The sequence below is a fragment of the Neoarthrinium moseri genome (genome assembly GCF_022829205.1).
Source record: "Neoarthrinium moseri strain CBS 164.80 chromosome Unknown scaffold57_Wmoseri_CBS_16480, whole genome shotgun sequence".
NCBI lineage: Eukaryota > Fungi > Ascomycota > Sordariomycetes > Amphisphaeriales > Apiosporaceae > Neoarthrinium > Neoarthrinium moseri.
Window position 1 is genome coordinate 75,092 of NW_026055171.1, and position 22,036 is coordinate 97,127.

At 50.9% G+C, this 22,036-nt stretch overlaps 6 protein-coding genes across 6 annotated transcripts; 2 read left to right on the forward strand and 4 right to left on the reverse strand.

The window, feature by feature from the left end:
* Positions 1-453: 453 nt before the first annotated feature.
* On the reverse strand, positions 454-1,618 carry JN550_010675 (uncharacterized protein; the record flags this gene model as incomplete). The annotated part of the gene is made up of 3 exons (XM_049308956.1): positions 454-603; positions 670-978; positions 1,049-1,618. 3 exons carry the CDS (start codon positions 1,616-1,618, stop codon positions 454-456), a joined length of 1,029 nt encoding a protein of 342 aa, XP_049167331.1.
* Positions 1,619-2,424: 806 nt separating this feature from the next.
* JN550_010676 (uncharacterized protein) lies at positions 2,425-4,207 on the reverse strand (the record flags this gene model as incomplete). The annotated part of the gene is made up of 2 exons (XM_049308957.1): positions 2,425-3,862; positions 3,924-4,207. 2 exons carry the CDS (start codon positions 4,205-4,207, stop codon positions 2,425-2,427), a joined length of 1,722 nt encoding a protein of 573 aa, XP_049167332.1.
* Positions 4,208-5,040: 833 nt separating this feature from the next.
* On the forward strand, positions 5,041-5,592 carry JN550_010677 (uncharacterized protein; the record flags this gene model as incomplete). Its single annotated transcript, XM_049308958.1, has 2 exons — positions 5,041-5,217; positions 5,278-5,592. 2 exons carry the CDS (start codon positions 5,041-5,043, stop codon positions 5,590-5,592), a joined length of 492 nt encoding a protein of 163 aa, XP_049167333.1.
* Positions 5,593-6,063: 471 nt separating this feature from the next.
* JN550_010678 (uncharacterized protein) lies at positions 6,064-7,513 on the reverse strand (the record flags this gene model as incomplete). The annotated part of the gene is made up of 2 exons (XM_049308959.1): positions 6,064-7,154; positions 7,264-7,513. 2 exons carry the CDS (start codon positions 7,511-7,513, stop codon positions 6,064-6,066), a joined length of 1,341 nt encoding a protein of 446 aa, XP_049167334.1.
* Positions 7,514-14,848: 7,335 nt separating this feature from the next.
* JN550_010679 (uncharacterized protein) lies at positions 14,849-18,575 on the forward strand (the record flags this gene model as incomplete). Its single annotated transcript, XM_049308960.1, has 16 exons — positions 14,849-14,860; positions 14,916-15,555; positions 15,611-15,663; positions 15,721-16,175; positions 16,232-16,287; positions 16,357-16,538; positions 16,590-16,789; positions 16,838-16,864; positions 16,923-17,256; positions 17,355-17,433; positions 17,482-17,540; positions 17,602-17,611; positions 17,670-17,873; positions 17,931-18,051; positions 18,105-18,196; positions 18,262-18,575. 16 exons carry the CDS (start codon positions 14,849-14,851, stop codon positions 18,573-18,575), a joined length of 2,838 nt encoding a protein of 945 aa, XP_049167335.1.
* A 601-nt stretch (positions 18,576-19,176) lies between these two features.
* On the reverse strand, positions 19,177-19,548 carry JN550_010680 (uncharacterized protein; the record flags this gene model as incomplete). The annotated part of the gene is made up of 1 exon (XM_049308961.1): positions 19,177-19,548. The coding sequence occupies one exon, from the start codon at positions 19,546-19,548 to the stop codon at positions 19,177-19,179; it is 372 nt and encodes a 123-aa protein (XP_049167336.1).
* Positions 19,549-22,036: the final 2,488 nt, after the last annotated feature.

Here is a 22,036-nt window from a genome sequence, read left to right on the forward strand (position 1 = left end):
TCTTCGGCATAGATGTGGGTCAGCCTCCGAGGCGGCGCTGGCGCGACGCTGTCAGCCTGCCTAGCGCCAGGAATGATCCCTGAGCATACCCCTGAAGCCATGAATAGGCCGACACCCACGTGTGCAACTATGGAACTAACTCCGTAACCATGATGCCGAGTGCTGAAATCTCCATTTGGCTCCTTTCTCCCTGGTCAGATCCGAGCTTGCAAAAAAGTCGCGATGGACATGTGATACGAATGCTACTTGCAAATTTTGATGTAGCTCGCACCTCCAAATCACAAGTCAGGAGATAAATTCACAGGGGATTCAGTTTTGCATTGGTCTGATGTTGAGCTGTGACTATACAGTCAATAGTATAACAGTCGAAGCCAGTAGATTTGAATATGCCAGAAGCCACGCCTCCTATCGCTCTTCTCTCTACAGCTCTTCTTCAGGTGACTCTCTGAAGCCTCATGAGTCGGTGTTTGGCACCCACTTTGCACTATCGCCCAGTCGGTCTACCGTAAGCCCAGCTCGCCCAGGGTTTCTCATGCCCGCTTCTACCTGTCGCTGATACGAGACGTTTCGAAGTCGTTCGTGTTCGGCGGGTGTCATCTGAAGCTAAAGGGGTGCACACCAGTCAGTGATGTCCTTTCGCAGCGCAGGCATGAGCGGTGCATCACTTACATAGATCTCGATGCCAATAGCGTGTATGGTCAGTGCCAGCCATCCGGCAGAACCGAAGAAGATGCCTGCCGCGGCAGCTTTCTCTGCCACGTTGCCGCCGAGGTCTGCTCGCACCATCACCCTCAGATCAGGGGGACCGCCAGCAAAGTATGGGGCGCAGTTCGGGTACAATGCAAGAGTGATATTCTGGCTTCCTGAGTAGATGCTCGCAATCTGGCTGCACATACGGGTCGTGTAATACCCCCCTTGTTGGCTGATGATTGGTGCGGCTATCTTTGTGATGATTCGAAGAGTAATGATGGAAGCAGCCTAGTGAGTAGACAGGAACATGAGTATCATTCCGTTATCATAGACCGGTTGGATGTCGTGGAACACTCACGTAGAACCAAGCTCTCAACATCCAAGCTCTATGCTGCTCGATTTGAAGCCGCTTGATATTTATGTACGCCATAGCCGTGGCAATGAGAAACATGATGCCCAGAAGCGTCAAAAAGATCTGGGTTTCGGGCTCCCCATCGAAGGCATGGCGGACAAGCATGAATGCACCTGCCGTAGATACCAAGGATAACAAAATGACGAGGTATCCATTGATACGGTGAAAGATCCGCAGTCGATGTCGGATAATGGGCACAAACTGGAAACACACCAGGAAAGAGGCGGGCAGGATAGTAGCGAGGTGCAGGAGGATGCCAACCTTTGTGTGACCCTGCAGATAGTAGAAGCACTCGCCCGGGGGTGTGTGCAGATCGATAGGAACCCGAGCCGCCGGGCCGCAAAAGAAGCCGTAGAAGTTTAGGAAGGGCAGTCGGGCGAGGGTGAAGCCCATCAATGCACCCGAGAATATGAACCACAGCACAAAGTTGTATCCTTTCGAGAAGCCTATGGGATTATAGATCTTCCGCGCTGCTCGGGAAAAGCCACCCTCGGCGGACTTCTCTAGGGTGGACATAGTACTTCGTGATTGAACTGCAGTGTGACACACCGAAAGTACACAAAGAGTGCTTGCGCGTTGCTTGATGCCTTTAGTTGTGTAGAATTGAAGAGGCTATTAATCTACCTGGAGGGATAGAATTTAGATCCAATAGTCTAGATGTCAGCCCGACAATGACTAAGTAAAGCCTGGCCGTGAAAAGATGGACTGGGAACACGACTTGATCATGCTTTGACTCGACGCTGATAGATATGAGTAAGCTATAAACGAGTCCACTTAGCGAATCTACAATTCGGTCGGACGCCAAATTTTCGGTGGTAGGCCGGTGCCACACCGAAGTGAGATTCGACTATTTAACACCCCGGCGATCACGAGTAAGCACTTTATTCAAGGCCTGCATGTTACAGAACGGGCTGGACGCAATGGATAGGACAGGCGCCCGTTGACGTGCGTGCCTATGGGCTTTCCTTGAGTTTGTCATTTAGGAAACCCAAGATGAGTTGCGTAACATGGCTACAGATTGCGCAGGACGAAATCCCCGAATTGTCAGTCAAATATATATACCCTTACGCATGAGCGAAGGTGCTATGAAAATTGCAATCCCAGAATTATTATGGATATATGTATCAAAGTCAAAGAAATTACCATAGCGCCCCATAATGCCTTCTGTAGCAGTACAGTGATATATGGCCGTTTGAGCCAGCTACAAGTCTAAGCTACCATGTACATCAGCAACAAACTATTTGTACTTGTGAACTCCCAGCAACCTCGATTTTCCCCGCAAGCCTTTGTAATCAACCTCGCAGCATTTTTGCAACCCTCTCTTAGGCCTTGGGCTCTGTCGACGTAGGCACAGCTTCAACATCGGCACCTGGCTTCTTCTTTTCTTTCAGGCCGTATTCCGTATCCAGCGTCTTTCTCAGGGAGATCTCCTTCTCGACAAACACCAGGAGAAAACCCAGGAGCGCGAAAGCCAACGAGACTTGCCACGTCATGCGCAGTGCGCGGGTGTAGACCTCGACAATCTCGCCCTGTACGTTGGACGTGGCATTGAGTGCGGCATCTGCGTAGCGAGTGACGAAATCATAAGCTTTGCCGCCGCTCAGCTGGGCCCGCAACGCAGGGTCGCTGACGCGCCAAGACTCGGCATCACACCTCGCATTGAAGATGGCTGCCGGAATTGAAACACCCCAGATCGCACCGTAGTTGCGCATAAAGTTGAATGCAGCAGCCGAAACACCAGCGTCAGCCTCTGGGAGATCAGCTTGTACAGCCGGCAGGTTGGAGGTCATCAACAATCCGAGACCGAGTGCAAAAATGACCTGAATGCCAATGTACTCGGCTTTCGAGGTGTCCTTGTCAAAGCGGCTGAAAAGCCCGAGTCCAATGACCATAAGCACAAAGGAAGCGAAATGCATAGGCCTATATCTTCCCCATTTGCTGAGCAGAAAGCCTGACGCAGTGCCAGTGAATACACTGATTGCCGAGGAAGGAAGGAATTGAACACCGCTCTGGATGGGAGACAGGCCCTTCACTGCTTGCAAGTACACTGGGAAGAAGAAGATGAGCCAGTAAAGCAGCATAAAGTCGATGAAGGCAATGATGAGAGCTGCTGCGGGGGTACGGCGCAGGAATAGTCGCTCAGGCAGGACTGGCGCCTTGACCCATGGGGCCGCCTCATAGAAGTGGAAGGCCGCCAACCCAACGAAACCGAGGATAAAAGGCACAAGGACCTGATAAGAGGCCCAAGGATAGCGCGCGCCACCCCACGATAGTGCAATGAGGACGGAGACGATCGAGAGGATGAGTATAAGGTTGCCAATATAATCGATGCGGCGCAACTTCTCCGACAGTGAACCCTGTCGGTTGAACTTGACCTGCAAGAAGAGGATATGCAATAGGAGGGCAAGGCCGGCGATCGGCAGGTTAAGGTAGAAAACCCACCGCCAGTTGGAGCGCTCGACGATGGCACCGCCGATGAACGGGCCAATAGCGGTGCCGAGAGTGAAAAACATGAAGATGGCGCCCATGTATTTGCCACGCTCTCGGAGAGGGACAAGGTCGCCAACGATCAACATAATAACCAAGTTGACACCGCCACCTCCCATGCCTTGGATAGCACGTCCAGCAATCATCATGGCAACGTTTGTAGATCCACCCGCAATGCCGCTACCAAGAGCGAACAAGCAGATGACAGCAATCATCAAGTACCGGCGACCCCAGATGTTGGCCAGCTGACCGATCAATGGAAGGAACGCACAGCTTCGTGCTTGGTTAGCCAGAGGTCAAGGCCTTAGTGGACTTGGAAGCTGACTGGACTCACCTCGTCAGAAGATAAACATTGACTATCCAGACGTATGAATCCCCGGCCCCTATCTCATTTGCGATGAAAGGCATGGCAGTAGCAACTACGGTGCTCTCTACCGCAGCTAGAAGCGTAGTGACGCACAAGGCCGGGAAGACTGCCCAGAAACGCCATCCTTTGGCTTGGTTCACCGTTGCTGGCGCTGGCGGTGCTGGTGCAGCGGTCTCCTTCGTAGGGCTTGGAGGCTCAAGATCCGATCTGGGCTTGTCAGTCTCTGACTGACTCTGGGCGTCTTTCTCCATCTTGTTTTGTATGATAGAGTCAGTGTCCTGTGCGGTTGATAGGTGAGGTGATGAGGGAGATCCTAGTTCGAGGTTGCGAGTTCTGTGTGCCGAGTTCTTATTAGAGGGAATGAAAAAAAGCAAAAGAGGACCATGTGCTATCCCAATTGAGAAATGCCGTGAATGCTAAATCCGAGACACCGAAATGGTTGTCCAGGACCAGAAGTGAAGAAGGGTGGTAATAGCCCTGGGCGGGCGAGGGGTGTGGTTCGCTGGGACCAGAGCACACGGGTGAAACCGTCGATCAAGAACGGAATTAAGAGGGCGTCGATATCTCCATGCCGGCAGTGCAATTTCCAGCAAACAAGTGATTATAAAGCAAAGCAATTCGCAGAATGGTTGCCCGGTGGGAAATTCGGCGGTTCGACAGAGGGGCGCCCCAAGGGGTGGCTCTATAACACCGAACATTTTCTTACCTCAGCCGTGTAAGGTTGCTGCAGCCCGGCAAATGGCGGATGTCCCCGTCTCGGCTAGGGTCGACGATCGTGAAGCCGGGGATATCGGTCATACCCAAACAGGGCTGAGCTTCCCTCCGAGGCGAGGCAATGGAGGGGTCTCGGTCGTGTGCGTGTGCCTGTCGCTTGCATACAGACATGTTTCGGGCCTAGTGAGGGGCAGCGACGATGCCCCCAAGTCGCGTCTTCCAACCCTACATATGAAAGCTGAGCTTTTCCCACGTCAGACTCACGGGCTATCCTCTGTTCCCCAAGAAAAACGAGTCCTGTCTCTTACCAGTTCCCTTCTCTCTTACACAAACTTCTCTTCCAGAACACTCCGCTGTAACACAAAACAAGATGTCGGCCTCCACCACATCCCCCGAGGTCCAGAAGAAGAGACTCCTACGTCTGACCATTGCCCACTACCGCAATGAGAACTGCAGCGAGAAGGACATGTACGAGTGGGGTACCAAGGAGCACGCTGTCCACGCTGCTGCTGTCCACGCCAGACACGGTATCGAGGGCTACGCTGTCGTATGTTTCTTCCCCATATATACCAACCCCGAGTAGCCCGTCCTAATGCGACTTTTACAGCACTGGTCTCCGTCCTCGTTCCGCACCGCCGCCAAGACCCTGAATGCCAGCCTGGGTGACCGCTGGGTGGTCCGCGACCAGGACATGTGGGTCGAGTTCTGGTTCCGCGACATGGAGCAGCTCTCTGCCACTGCGCAGGACCCTGACTTCCAGAAGCTCCAGGCTGCTGAGGGCCCGTATGCCAGCAAGATCCACGTCGAAGCTAGTCTCGGCTGGGTAGAGCAGTACGTTGCCGATGGCAAGGTGGTCAATGTCACAGCAGATGGCAAGCCCGACTTCCTGAGCTTTGAGGAGATGAGCGCTCCCCCGTTGTAAGCTGCCCGTTGGAAGTGCAGGGACCAGATTGCATAGGCACCGCTTCCTCGTGGAGCTGCTTGGGCGCAGTTCATGGACAGCAAGTAGATATAAGTGGTTATTCCAACGGCATTGAATTGTGATACACAAAGACAAAGACCAATTAGTAGTCGACGGTAGTGGGGACAACAATTCATGCAAACTGAAGGTCACTAAGAAGCAAGTTGAGGGAGACTCAGACATTGTCGGGAGGTAGGCTAAATTCGAGGTACTTGGACCAAGGCGTACATTCCCATAGGTGTCTTGTGCTAGCCTAAGGGACAGCTGACATGCGTCTCAAAATCTGTGCAGCAATAGTTTTAGTCTATCAGGTAAGATCTATAGAACAAGTAGCTGAGTAAATCAATTTGCCTCCTGCCATTTCTTCATGGACCCCGAAACGCCAGTTCATAACGGAGGAATGCACCGTGTCGTAATCAGAATCTCATCATGTCATGACCGTGACAAGACGAGCTCAAAAAGCAGTCCCCTGACCTGTTCTACCATAGCTAGAGTTGCGTCCTCGGTAGATTTGAGTCCCTCCAGAGATGCCTCACCAGCTGTGGGCCTTCGTTCTCGCTCCGAATCACCCTCCATGCTGGTAGCGTCTCCATCCTTCCCAGCATTGACCATGAACTGGATCAAGTATCGCGACCGCGTCATCATGATCTCGATTACTTGGACCAACACCAGCACTTGTGTCGTGGTCGACGACTCCATGGTGAAGCTGCCTATAGCGAGGCTTGGCAGGTGCATAAAGCGATTGGACGGGACAGAGTTCGAGTTTGAGTTTGGATTTGAGTTTGCCGTAGACCTCTTTAGACGCGCACAGGCCGCCACGTGCTCCAGGATGTTGTGGTAAATCTCAATGATGCGAAGATAGGACGACAGCACGATCAGCTGACACGGCTGGTCGAGAGACGGCGGCTCTACCGTCACGTCGTCGTCGTTCTTGTGCGACTTGGGAAACAGGCGGTCCAGCGTCTCAATGAAGAGCTGCGAGATCTTGAGGACTCGATCCAGCGCAAACTCCTTGCCCTCCAGTGGGCTGTACTCGCCCGGACGGTCCCACGCGCTGGCGGGCGGCATCAGCGACGCAAAACTGTACAGCTCGAGACTCAGATCGGAAAGCTGCCGCACTCCACGACTGATCATTGCCTGGTTCCGTTCTGCAGCCGCTGTGCGACCGGACGCCAGATCGGACGCGGGTGGCGAGAAACTGGGCATATCTAACGACTGGGGAGTGGTCGCCGCCAGCAGGCTGCCGTCTGTGAATTCCTTGTGGTGGAACATGCTCCCCAAGCCACCGCCGTAAGTGGACATGCCCATGGTGTTCGACTGGGCATTCGTGACAGAAGAGACAATGCTGCTTTCGGAGCTGGTGCCCACGGGGAAGGCGGAGTGGATCATGCTATCCCAACTCAAGTCGCTCTCGTGGAGAGGGGCGTCGGCGAAGGAGAAGTCGAGTCCCAGGGCCTGCCGACCCATGGCGAGGTCGGGCAGCAGGCCCTGGTGCGACTTGGGGGTTCTTGGAAGTCGGTGATCTGAGTAGTTACGGAAGACTTAGCTACGGGCTCTTGGCCACGGGCTCTTGGCTATATCACCACCATGCCCGGACCCCAGGGGGGAGAGAGACCTGTGGAGAGGACTGACCTGTGGTGTTGGCGCTAGCCAAGGCCATTGTCTCGGCGATCTCTTGGTCTGCGTCACTCAGAACGGCGACGGAGCCTTGCCCAGCAAAGGCGCTGTTGGCGGCACGGGGGCCCTGGGGCACGCCCGAGACGGTGCACTTCGCCTTGGCCCGCTGGCATCGTTGGCAGCTCTGTTCGTTGTCGTCGCGCCTGCAGCGCAGCTTCTGGTCGTGGCACCTGTCGCAAGATCGGCGGTAGTGGCCCAGGCGCATGGTTGACATTGCTCGCTCAAATGCCAACTCAGCCGGACACAGGCGGGGAATAGCAATGAAATACCTGCCGTACCTCGGGATATCTACTGACGCCCGCGGCGACATATGCCTTTAGATGTCGGTCCTGGGCCCACCCGCCTTGCCCGCCGACGCGGGGAACACAGGCCAAATAGGTAAGGCAAAGCGGCGGTAGGATTGGGCAGGATCCTCCGGCATGCAGCGACTGGGATCTGGCGCCAGCCAATTAGGGGTCCAGCCGTTTTACGTGCCTCGACACCAAATGCTGACCGCAGGCATTTTCAGGCCAGAACGGACAAGATAGTTTTGTTCTTGCCAGCATCTCACCAGCGAGGGGCAAGATGAACACATGGGGACCAAAAAACAAATTTACAAAGCCCGCACTCACCCTTGCCAACGCGGAAGAACAAGGTAGTCAGCTAAAGTCCGTGTCAGGGCGTCTTGGACCCTAGATCAGAACACACAAGGTACGCCATGCTCAAATACACTGCCCGCTGAAGGGTCTAACTTAGGGCCTGGGCCCGGGCCGCCTGCCGCGGGGACCTGCCAGCGCCTCGGAACGCCCTGCTGACCTAATCATCAAAATACAACTCTCTTTGACGCCAGCTGAATTGGCATCCCCGACGCAGCACAAGCTGGTGGTTGGAAAGCCACAGGTTGCAACATCGTACCCTGCTATTGTTTAATGTGGCCGCTTTGACCTCCGCCGCGTTTTTGCTTGCAACGTAGCCGTGAAGGATTCTCCCGTGCCGTAGTTCCTGGGCCTGCGAGGTCTCCTCTCATTCTTGGCGTCCCGCTTTACTTACACAACGACGTGTTAGTGGTTCAATCATGGAGGCTCCGCCAAGCTAATGATGAAGGGACGTGGGGAGCCGTATCAAAGTGCTCAAGGATCTCAAGGACTTTGATGGTTGCCTCTGGATGATATGATGGTCCGGCGTCAAGCGGCCGCGCCTTACAGTTGACGCGTACGCAATAAGTCTATGTCACCATCGGGGGCCTGAGGCATGCCGCTCCGCTCCGGCTCTTGAGAAGGGGCTGACTTAGCTTAGTAAAGTATTGTTCAAAAGTACCAAGCAGTGTTCCCTGCAGGGACTGGCCCACCGCCCGTGTTTTAGGCCCAGTGAGTCACATCATTTCATAAGCTTATTAGTGGGAAAGGCCACTTACCGTTGAGGCACGCAATCGACAAGACTTTTTCGGCACGGACCGATTAACAAGATACTAGCGGATGCCATTCCGGACGCCCCTAGCTTGCCCGGGTCTTCTAGTGCCGAGACTAGGACTATTACCTACTCTACACATTAGTACACGGAGGAAAAGATATTTGTGAAGAGATATCAGCAGGCTCGGTTCATGACTGTATGTATTCGTATTGAAATATAAGAAATTTTGCAATGAAAAATGTATAGTCTTTTCCAGCCTCTAAGCGGATCCAACCGACTGCGTCTCAACTAACCTAAGAAACGAGAGTCGGTGTAGTCGTTGTTAGTGCCCTGCGTGTAAGCGCGAGGAGGATTTGCCTATGCCTTAAGGGGACTAAGGTATATCGGTTTACGATGGAAAGGTCTATTTATTCCGAAACTGATTGTATGTAGAGGCAAGGATCAGCAACGCAACCACTAGGGGCCCGGATGCCTAATGGGCTAGAACATGCACTGTTTTGATAGGGGTGCATGTGATTTCGTTGAAGATCGAAAATCTTTACGAACGTAAGCACATGTTGAATTCGGCTGCGATGGCAGTCTACACCGGCGCGTCTAAGTTATACACTGCACTATACCAGGTAGTTACACACATCAAGTCCATGTTTGGAATATAAATTGCCGCGTTTTAGTCTCGTAGGACTTAAGTATTCAACTCCCTGCCTTACATACCCCCTTACGACAAGACCTAAACATGAACAACCTACCACATCCAATGGCTCCAATTACGCTAAGGTGAAGGAATATAATCTGCCAGCTCCTTGCTCTCCATGGGCTTGGATAAGCGCGGCAAGATTTTAGCCCACCCTGAGTCAGCTTAGACATTCCCACAGAACCTTCCATCTACGATCAATCATGAGAGTCATTGACTAAAGTCCCATCCATTGGGGAATATACGGAAAGCTCGGATGTGCCACGATGTGTTGCCGTGGGTGATCATTGGTCTCATTCCAATAGCGGCAAGGATGTCCGAAAATGGGTCCGGCCAAGGCCTGCAAGCCACATTTTCGGTATTCATATGTGGAGTATCGATAGCCATTTTACCGTCTACCACATGATTCTGGTTACGTCAGTCGTGACTAGTCTAGTGGACGCTTGTCCGCAAGAATCTTCAGAGGAAAACACTCAATGGTTGGAAAACGAACAAAACCACATTTACGAACATGTGACATATACTCAAAGGCTCATCTAGCCCTTCTCCGGAAAGAGAAATTATATTTATAACTAGTCCCACTTTGCAACGTGTAATAAACTACCTACTGGGGGGATCTTGCAGTCTCAATTGATCCGGCCAGTTTATCACCACTGAATTCCAGTCAAAATTTTGATTTGCAAAGGCCTTATACCAGCTACTAAAAGCTACCTGACAAGGTGAATTTCGCAGCGGCATACCCGGCTCATAGACACAGAGATACCACGATCATTTTGCAGCAAATTGGTAGCATGTTTCCTGCCTATATTACTCCTCACAAACATCATATAAAGAGCACAGTGTACACTACCATCTTAGCATGGCCTTGGGCAGATAGTTAGGACAAAATCGATTTCTAAGATAAACCTGATATTGATCATCAAGACAATACCTATCTATATAGCTACCCGACTGCCTTACCGACAATTTTTGTGCCAAGGGGAAGGCTCAGAACGCAAGAACCACTGCAGTAATTGTTTACGTGAAACCTGTCACGAACTGATTCCAATACTCTGATCTATATGAGATGCAGATGACTTTTACATTACCCTTGGCCATTAAATCCCCCAACAGGAGTAAGCCACAAGAGCCTGAAGCTTCCATCCTTGAAGGACGCTGATACAATGATAACTAAGTGTAGTTTGACCCCTATGACCGCTGCTGGCACGCTTTCACTTAGACAAACAATTTTTATCGAGTAGCATTACCAAGTCACTACCATCTCTAAGCACGGAGTATAGAAGCGCAGAGGCAGTCAAGTCTGAATCTTTTACAATGTTCCCAATGAGACCCGATTTTCCAATGCATAAGGATCCCATTGAGTAATAGTGACGTACTCATTCGCTGACATGGATCATGCAGTTCAGGCGAATTGAGGGGTTCTTCTGGGTGTTACTTGTGGGTAACCAAAATGCCGTACCGCAATCAAGCCACAGATCAGTGATAGCATCTGCGTAATTCTTCGCGGCTCAGTTTGCGAGGGAGCATTATGCGAATACAGCAATGGACGACCACGCTGCTACTAGGAATAAATACGGGTCTCCGGAGTGACAGTTATCAACTCAAACCATCTCTTGCTGACATTGCCCCTCCTATCAGTCAGTTCCGAGAGCCGTTCTTCGAAAGCAAGTGACCAATAGTTCGGTAAAGGATGACTTAGCTGACACATCCGAATAATCCCCATCTAAGTTTTATTGCACCTAAAAGACTCTGCATGCCGTACTATGCTGTACGTCGGGACTTTTTCATGTCTGAGGATAGCTGCCACAACGACGCCGCCATGTGTCACAGTGATTACGGTATCGCGCTACAGCATAACACAATCCTCGTATTGCCATACGCATTTCATTTTCAGCTTGTGGTTCGACGCAGATCATCTCTCAAAAGGAGATTCCATCCAGTCGCAAAAGCACCTTCTCTATGAACCTCACACCAACGAGAACTCTGTCTTCGTCCTGCATCCCACAGTCATCTCCGAAATCTTCATTGCCTTCGTCAAGACAAGTCAAGCACGTAATCACCACGGACGTGTATTTGTCCCCCATTCTCATTGGCAGTCTTGACTTGGCCAATTCGACAAGGTGATCTTTAATGTGGTTGTATGGGCCCAATAGTTCGGCCTTCCTCGGCTTGAAATCCTCCACTTGTAATCCTAAGGTATTTGATGGGATGGGACCTGTTATATCTTCGACTATGTTACTGTGATTACTCTCATATTCGATGAAACTGGTCCACAATCCAATCTCAAGGAGGCACACGCCCAGGCTATACACATCGTGCTGCATGGTATATTTGTCGTGCGCAAGAAGTCCTTGCCGGAAAGGATGTCTATAGAGGTTCCGTTCCCAAGCCGTATCGCCACCGCGCATGGTGTGGAAGTTGACGTTGCGGAATGAATCGAAGCCCAGAAGATACGTAGATCCAAAAGCGCGGTTATGAGATTCTTCATCCATAAATGAGAGGATTGTCTCGGGCCTGATATTTTTGTGAACGAATTCGCAGGTGTGGATGAAACTAATCGCCTCCGTAAGCTGTCGTGCCAAGCGCAATACTCGTGAGAGGCTACATTCTTGCGGGCGCATCAAACTCTGCCGTAGACTTCTCACCGTACGTGACTCTGCTGGCAGACTGAAAATCATATTCAATGATGCGATTTGGTTTTTCGTTGGGAGCTTTCTCTTGACAATGCCGTAGCTAGCCAGGAGCCCAAACGTCTCGGGGTCAACTTGCTGCAACTTCCTAGCCAGTGACTCTGAATCTGCTCGTAGCTGAGTGACATCGATTCCGGACCGGCAATCAATGGTGTCTACAGCATATCGTTTCGCAGAGTTGGCTCGTTTTACGATTCGAGTTTCTGAATAAAGGACACTTTGCGCGTCGTCCCAATCTAAACCACCTTCAGGCAAGGAGATGTGCGCCGCAAGCCCCTTGCTACGGAGAGCACCCTCGTGTGTGTGTACGTTTTGCTTGGAGCAGCCTGCATTTCCAGGGTTCCGTTAATCGAGTTCATGGTCTCCTACTCGCTAGATAGTGCACTGTCAATCAACTTGTCTCTTAGTTGCATACTCTGAACCTGCTTAGTGAGATTACTAGGGCTGAGACCCTGTGGTCAAACGGCTGAGAAGTTCATACAAATAGTAATGTTGGGCTACCGTGAGGGTTCTACGACGCGCAATTGCTTCTAGTCAAAAGGACCGTGGTGCTGACCACTATTCGTATAAACCTGCCTCGCCACGCATTGATGATGTGCCCCACTGCATAGCCGCCTAGCACTATAATATAATATTACTATTACATTTATCAGAACTATTCTAGAAAGGCTGAGAATGAATTCCGCGGTGTAATATTCAACTCCTTTTACAAGAATATTTTGTAAAGTGTTGTATTCTTAAGCTGGCTCAGGCAGCGCTTAGGTGTCAAGCAAGGTTGTAGCTACAATCTTGTATGAACCGACAGAGTCACTAAGCTGCGTCATCAATCTATTTGAGCAAAGCCTTCAGTGGATGGATTTGAAATCATCAGTGGTGGAGTCTGGGCGTGAGATCGTTGATAGACGGTGTGCGGCTGTGCATAGATATCCTGGGTACATATAGATAACGAGGACTGCCAGACATATATATGATTACATCGATACATATTCCTATTTCTTGTCTAAATACTTCCACTTCCCAGATGCTAACTCCTAATACCTTACCAGGGCGGGACTATGCGGATTTTCGCTTTTTACTGCTAACAAGTCCGGTCATACTTGGCCTCTTTATTGATTGCACAATTGCCAGGAAGATCAGGGACGGATCAGATCCAACGATCATGAAACACGGCAGCACATATTACTCCGCAGATTCGGATGGCGCGTCCATTTGGGTACATGATGCCACGTCAATGGAGGGCCTTGGCGCTTCTGATGGTCACAGAGTCTGGTTTGATAGCGCTGGCAGAGGTGAAGTCTGGGCTCCCGAGATCACCACAGACGGGGGAAAGACATACATCTAGTTTTCTTTTGGAACTGGCTCCAATCATCGTATGTACGTGATCAGTGCAAGGGTACCCCTAGGGCCCTACTCAGCAGACCAAAAGTTGGCCTTGCCCGACGATAGGTGGGCATTGATGGTACACTTCTCACCTTCGAGGGACAGCGCTGGTTTGTCTGGTCTGGTTGGGCAGGCGCTGACAACGGGGAACAGAACTTATACATATGCCGCATGAATAGCCCACTTGAACCGACTGGGAGCCGATACATTATCTCTCAGCCGCGTGAGAGATGGGAGCAGGGTGATCACCCATTGGTCAACGAGGGGCCCGAGGTTATAGTTGACCCGAACGGACAGCTGCACATCGTCTACTCCGCCAATGGCAGTTGGGGCAACAAGTATTGCCTTGCAGACCTTCGCCTTCGTAGGGGTGGCGACCCGGCACATGTACAGGATTATATTAAGTCGAATGGTTGTCTCTTCGGCACACACCAGGACAGGATGATGGCTGGTTGGGATGCTACCCTTTTCATCAACGGCCCCGGACATCATACTTTTGCCCTGTCCAATAGCGACGTCAACCAAAGCCCCCGTGGGGTGAAACACATCCCCTTTGTGTTCCATGGAGTCGAAAAAGGAACCGTATATAACTGGGCCAACCGAGCTTGGTTCACCGGCAGTTTCGTTTGGTGGAGCGGAACAAACTACCATCAGGCCAATGTGGCAGTGGATAATAATAATTCTGGATTCAGCTTCAAGATTTTTGAATATACGCCTAAGAATGTGGACCTACAGGATGTAGCTGCAAATATAATATGGCTATAATACCTGTTAATGTCAAAGCTTAATCAGGGCGGGATTTTCCCAGTTTTCGGCCCAGCTGTTGGATTCTCAGACAGCTAAAGCTACACATTCAATTGAAGGCATCTCAGATGATGATTGGCTGTCCGCTTCGAAGGAATACGCTTGAGCCTGCACCTAGCTATCCGAAACGAGGCCTGAAACTTTCAACCATTGCCACAATGTACGTTTGCTTCTTCTCAGCGTCTCAATGATTAAGCAAAATGACTACGAGAACTCTGTCGTGCCATGCTGAGGCTGTGCAGGTTTGAAACCAACAATCTTTCAGCCTCAGGCCGCACTAGGGCCGCTGGAGGACTCCAGCTGTGTGACAATCTCAACTGACCAATCACGAGGCATCGCTACGCGCAGACCGCGTCACAGTCCTCGGCCCGGCCCGAAATAATTGGTTGGACTGGTTATTCTACATTGGTTTATCTCTAGCTCCTCTTTTGGCCGGGTCACAGCCTCGATACGCTTAGCAGAGTGGGGGTTGTACCCAGCTATAAGTCTGGCGACATCCTCCACTGCACGTCTCCCTTGTCCGCCTTCGATTTGTGTTTCCATGTCTATCGCTATTTACTTTTACTTTATATAAATATTATCCAAAATGGTTCGAACAGTAAGAGATCATTCGCAGTTGTTGTAGACGCATCCAAGAGTACTAATAGATATAGTCGCAGCATTCGATGCCGAGATCTGCGGCCGGGTCTTCTACCTCATCGTCAACGACGACTGCCCTCACCCCTTCGACTCGAAGTGCCTCTAGTAGACTCTTCATGACAAACGTTCCTGCTGCAAATAACGGAGATGTGTCTCTCTACCAAGGCGTCACTACACCAAACTCGACAGGACGAGGAAGTACGAGTAGTGGTGCCACGTCAGACTTTGGACGTTTGCGATTGACGCCTTCCTCGAGCACCATCACAACAAACTTGGTGACCAACTCACTTGGCGACCTATTGATTCAATCATCCGGACGACCCTCCTTGTCAAGTTCTACGACGCAAGCAGGTGCTCAGTCACTTACGCCTCCTGCGGTTCCTAGAAGGCGGTCAAGCTCCCGCACCAAGCAGCCACCGCACGCTGTAGAAGACGAAGAACCACCGGATGATCGATTCCATGCGCCAGGATTTCAGCAAGCATATATTGAGGCTATAGAATTGGTGGCTAGCCTCAAGGCTGTCCTTGGGAGTAGCACTCTCCATGTCGACGAGGATTCTACCATTGGTCGGTTGTATCAGAAGGCCACGGAGTTGAGCGAGTTTCGATGCCTTGCTCGCCGTACTGTAGGATTTGTTGGAGACTCTGGCGCTGGTTAGTTTTTTATACCCTGATAATTTGAAAGTGATAACTCAACCAAATAATGAAGGCAAGTCAAGTCTGCTAAACTCCTTGTTGGACTCACAATCACTGGCTCGAACAGTAAGTTTACTATTTTCCGTTGAGAATACCATCTAGGTACTAATCAATGATCTCCAGAGCGGCGGCGGTGCAGCTTGTACTTGCGTCGCCACAGAGTACCATTATAATGTGAACGATAACTATATCGTTGAGGTAGACTGGTATAATGCGGTTGAACTACACGGTCTGCTGATGGATATGCTCCAAGCGTATAGGCATTACTACGCCAATGGCGATGACATGGCTGGAGAAGAGAAACAAGATTTCGCACAGCGTTCCAAGATCGCTGATGACACCTTTCAAGCCTTATTCCCATGTCGCTGGGAGGGCGGAAACCCGTCATTGACCACAGGATCAACTGAGTCAGCATTCAACACCTTGCAGTCTTGGATTTTAGAATTAGGGATCACAAACGACGCCCAACGAATAATCATGGACACTCTTGGCGAGTGTTCCGATTATCTCGTAAATCTCACATCGGACCCGAGTTCAGCCGGGGTTTCAGCTTACTGGCCGCGCATCAAACGTATTAGGTATGTTGTTCGTTCCAGGCACCACAAGAAAGTGAAGGTATACTTACAGAATGTAGGGTCTTCGTCAAGGCCCATATATTAAGGAACGGGCTTGTCCTTGTCGATCTTCCTGGTAGGTACAAGTGATCGTCAATCTCTGACATGCAAGAGTACATTGGATAGATGCTAAACCATTTCACAGGGCTTCGAGATATGAATAGCGCTAGGCGGAATCTGACTGAGCGGTATATTATTGAATGCGACGAAATATTCGTGGTTGCAAACATCGATCGTGCCACAACGAATGTCGGTGTCAAACATGTTGTCGCATTAGCAAAGCGAGCTGGCCTCTCCAATGTTGGCATCATCTGCACGAAGTCTGATGTGAGTAATTACCGTTCCACATGGTGGTTAATGATGCTAAATGTCTCTCAGATCATCAAAGCGGATGAGGCCATCAAAGATTGGCTGGGCGAAATTGCGAATAATATCCGAAAATTGTCAACTATGGTCAACAACGCAGAAAAGGAGCTTAGAAAAGTTCAAGAAGAATGCAATGACTATACTGATGATGAACTTTGTGAGGAAGACCTTGTGCGTGCTGGAGAATTAGGAAGGAAGCAGTCTCAGCTCACGTAAATGCCACCCCTCTGAAACCACACCTAGTACTTACTCCATCTTAGGAAACTGGTAAACCGGCAAAGGTTCAGGTGAGTAACAAATTCATGAGCAAGCTAGAAGCGTGTGGTGAGCTCATAATATCAACAGGCTCAGCAAGTACCTTATGGAAACTCGAAACCAAAAGACGTCCCAGAGTCTACTAGATCTCTATCAAAACGAGGTCCCTGATGGCCAGCTGAGGATTTTCTGTGTAAGCAACGACAACTATTGGCAAAATCGTGATTTGCCTGCCGATGAATTTGCCAAATTCTTGGAACTGAGTGGTATAATGGCCCTGCGACGGCACTGCATTTCGATTGTATCTGAAAGTCAGTTCCGTGGGGCAAGCAAGTTCATGAAACATGATATTTCTGCCTTGATCAGCGACGTCGAGCTGTGGGCCCAAGCTGGCGCACCCAGTTTGGATGCCGAACGAAAACAGGTAATTTGCGAAGCGCTTGACATAATTGATGGACGGCTGAGAAGGGTAAATCCGTACAAACCAATCTGCTGCACAAACCAAGCTGAGAATCAATATAGGACCTGATAGGAACCTCATCTCGCTGCAGGACTATCAACCAAGCATTAAGAAATGACTTCAATGAAGGTATTCTGCAGCGTACGTAGTCTTGAACCACGGGACGAATGCTTAGCTGACCGATCAAAGGAGCAAACATTTTTGAATGGAGCCAGGCGGCAAGAAATGCAGCAACCCAGTGGTCAGGGGTATGTAATCTTTGAGATACACGCATGTCATTCAAGTCATCCAAACTAATATCCTGTTTAGTGGCATTGGGGTGCGTCACATACCACGACTAATCTTCAATAAGATTGAGATGCTTATACTGTATATAGCTAGCTACGCAGCATTTTGCCGAAATTATGGAGAATACTATACCCAAGCGGTTGGCTCCCGCTGTTGGAACGCGGAGATGATCGAAACTATGGCCAACGACCTTGACAGACCTTGGCAGGTTCTGCTTGAGAGCGTCCAAAGTCACCAAGAGGATCTATTAAGCTCCGTTCAAGAATCGATCGACTGGGCAATACAGTATCTAGGTAAATCCCGATGCTACTGAATTTGAGCGCCTGCTAACTCGCTCTTTTTCCAATCAGAAACCGAGATTCAGGGATCGTCTGAACTTGTCGATACCCTCACCGAAGCTCTGGCATCGCGACTGGGCCATTTGTCCGATGAGTTAGAAGACATATACGATAAACTTGAATCGGACCTCTCGTAAGGGCGACAGGCTCCAGTTGCACTGACACTGCTGACACTCCTTACCTCAGTACCTTAAAGATTGATTCCTTGTCAGGTATCCAAACCTCCTACATTGGCCAGGCCATGAAGGAGACCTATGACCATTGCAATATGGAGTGTGGTACATGAATCTCCTTGTTTTTCTATTTCACCAAGGCTCGGACTCGCTAACATACTAATGTTCAGGTACCGGTAGCCACGCCCGCCGAAAAGCCATCATGAATAGGAGGGTGAGAGACCAGGAGCTTCTCAAGACTGTCATTAAAGAGACCAGAATACAGTTCAAGAGCCTCGCCGATGGTTTCCAAAGCAGTGTCCAGAGCGCTGTCCGCATTCAGTTTGATGGGCTACAAGAGACGCTGGATATCTTTCGGGAGGAGAATGCGGCATCGGAAAGTGAGCAGGATCCTGATTTCCATGGCAGGATTGAGGAAGTCGTCGGTACTTGCAGAGAGGCACTCACTAGAATTCAGGTTCAGGTTAGCGGCGTGGCGAACTGAGTTGTATTTACCCAGCAATGATTCATTGGCATGGAGCAGGATAGATCTTCTACCAGTTATCTCTTCTCCATTTGGGATTGCGTTGCCAATTTAGGTGCCGTTTCGTTTCGTTCTTACATACGAGTCGCTGCGAATTATCACGCGAGTCATGAGTTGCACCGAGCATAATCAACATGTTCATGTTCATTCGTGAAACATCTATGTACAACAGTACAACATCCATATGCAGCCGTACAAGGTCTACACAGGCAGTGCTTTTGGTGATGTGAATCCCTCCACCCAAACCGGTGCCGTGCATGGAAAGTCGTGAAACCATGCCGTAAGCCTAGATCCGTCTTCATGCCTCAACAGGTGGCAGTGCCAAAGAACCCTCCGGGTCCTGCGAGTCTTGAATGAGACCTTCCAGAAGACCTCCCCAAGCTGAATTTCGTCCACCGTAAACCAAGAAACAGATATAGCGTGCTAACCAAGCGCCCAAAACTGGTCTTCTAGGGGACCGAGGCTTGCTACCGCCCATAATAAAGTTCATATATGCAAAGAATCCCCTTTCGTACAGCTACCTCCCAACCCCTCTCGTATGTATCATGGCGACATGTGTCATTTACCGGACCTCGTGAACGTCGACCGTGTTTGACCTCCAGTCTTGTTGGTTGGTCTTTGTGAGCGAACCAAATCCAGGCATGGACGAGAATCTGTTCAACTTCTTCCTTTGCGCGGGCGTCTGGGGCTCGGTCGTATAAGAGCGTGACCTGGCCTCCTCCACGCTGTGCCTGCCGTACTCGGTTGTGGGCGATGATGCTGCCGAACTCTGCGCCGACGAGCCAGTGGAGTTCGGTGTGTTGTAAACGTACTCGCCATCAACGTAGACAGCGCCGCTGATAAAGGTGGTGCGTCTGTTGCGGTTGCGGGTGTAACGTTTCTCGAGCCTGTACAGCTCAAGCTTGGCTTGGATCTTATCGAAAAGGCTAGGCATATTGATGGCGGTTTCGCACGATTGCACAGTTGCTTTTTCTTCACACCGTTGAGACGGGGTCGTATGCTTCGAAGCGATTGCCTTTCGTAATATGTTGCGCGCTTCTGAGACACAGATTTGATCTAGATAGCTGGGCCGGTGCACAAGGACGGGATGTTGGATTATGTCTATTTTCTCCGTAGTAAGGAGTGGTAAAGAGAGTGCGTATATCGGTGGCTTGCAGTCAAAAGGAGTGGATTCTGCGCCAGGAGGAAATGAGCGGACAGGGTGGATGTATATCCTCGGTGCGAGCTCCTATCGGTAGAAGAGCAATTGGAAGGGTTGGGAAGACAAACAGGGACGGAATAGCATTGAAAAAGAGGGAAAAACCCAGAGTGTAGCCAAGAGAAGGGGGGAAGCAAGGTAGGGAAAGGTTCCAGAATGTCGAGAACGAATCGAGATGGATGGGTGGGTATGGTCGCTCCAGGGCATGAGTCGATTCACTGGATGAGCTCGCGGCCATGAAAGCACCTGCAGGTATCTTCTGCAGCGAGAAAAATGGAGCCGCAACCGGCCAGCCATTCAGGTGGTGCGCCCAGCTGCTGGAACGGTTCTCCATGGCACCGGACGGCGGAAGCCCCCAGGTGGCCTCCACACCTGATCCAGCTAGCATCATGCAGTAAACCCTGCTGGCGCTGGTCTTAGCACCGCGTGGTGTTGAATTGCGATGCGAGCGCACAGATCAGGACCAAGGGCCGCTCTAGCACTGCCAGGAAATCCCCTGCTGAAACTGTGATCATGGCCGATAGTGCATTGAGCCGGTGATACGCTGCTTGCGTCGCGTGGACCCCTTGAGAGGAATGCACCAATTGGCGCTGGACTGCCCTGGCTGGCTCGTTGGGCCGACGCAGGGGGCTCGGCCCAGGGCCCAGGGCCCAGGGGAATCAACTTGATAGGGAGCCAGGGAGGGTCGATTTCGCCGTTTGCCACGAGGTTTCCTGCGACCCAGGCTGGCGAGCCGTCCAAGAAGAACGCAACTAACTCATCCGCTAGCCTCTGGCCTGGCGGGCCTCGTAGCGGGCAACCTTAGCTAGGTCTTCACTTGATTTCAGCACACAGTCGAAATTGCGACATAGAGTTCGCGGCAGGCTTTCGGACGGGAGAGGAGCTGAGCCGTGCCAGGTTGCTGGGAATTGCAGGTTTGGCCTCAGCCGATAAGGTTTGCCAGATGCGGATTGTAAGCGCATAACCAGAGGCAAGTACAGCCAGTTCAATTGAACTTGCTCCTTACGGGTTGCGATGGCATCAGCAAGACTGGGATAGACGGTCACCCTGGAGGCCGGTGGCTGCGGAGCTGAATGCACGAGTCGTCAACGGGACTACTCCAATTCTTGGAGCCAAGTTCCGAGGTCTCCAGCCTGGAGGCCGGCGATCAATTTGGGTTCCGTCGCTATGGATCAGCAGCTGGCTCGACCGCGTCCGTTTCTCCAGGCACTTGTTGACTCGCCCAAGCGTTCGACGCAGCTCGATGGAGGGTTCATCCTGGACGATCCACGTGCGCAAGAGTAAGAGGGCATTCTGCCGATGCTTCAGAGATGCTTCATCTCTGCATTGCTATCATGTTGCATAACAATATGGCTGCCGATCAGTCAGCCAGCCAGGCATGCTGGTAGGTCATCACTTGCTGCCGCTACCGCAATCATCAGGGCACTGTAAAGCACCGGTAAGTTACCAAACAATCCCATGGAACCTGCCGGTGGGCAAGAAAGGACGGCCGTATCTCGAGGTCTGGTGAGCTTGTCCATCGCCTTTGGGACCAATGCTGTTTGGACGGCAGCATGCCGCTGGGAACTTTCTGTACCCCTCACAAGAGGCTGCAGAACGACCTGTCTCGGGTAGTTAGCGGTCCACAACCCGTTTATTTCCAGAGTATGAATCCCCATGGGTTGGGGTTCCAAGATTCAGGGCCAACAGGAAGGGGCCTGTGCGCTGGGCTGAAGATTAACGCTAATTAACGATCGACATGGACTTAATTACAGTCTTGAGCACATCAATAAGACAGGTTGAGATTTTGATCTGGCAAACACCGCGAGGTGCTGCAAGATGGAAGTCGATACTGGAGACTCCATCTCATCCAAGACCCATACAGGATCCGGGGTAGAGCTACCCATAGAGGGAACCCGAGGATGGAACAAGTGCAGGAGCTTGGACTTCTTGACCAGCTGCCGCCGGTTGGAAATTCACCCCTGGATTTTCATTCGTGACCAATGGAATAGGTATCATCGTCCTAACTTCTGACTCAAGCAGACTCTTCATCTCAAATATCAGAGTTGTAAAAGCATTCAATGGAAAGAGCTCTTGAAGGTTCTAATCAGAAGGCAAAGTCACACACACATGACAGAAAGCGTTGTGAGTCGGTTTTTCTTCTTCAGAGAGGGTGCCATATACTTTGGTTTTATGTTGTAACACGTGTGGATTTCAAAGTAAGGGCAGACAATATTACATCCTC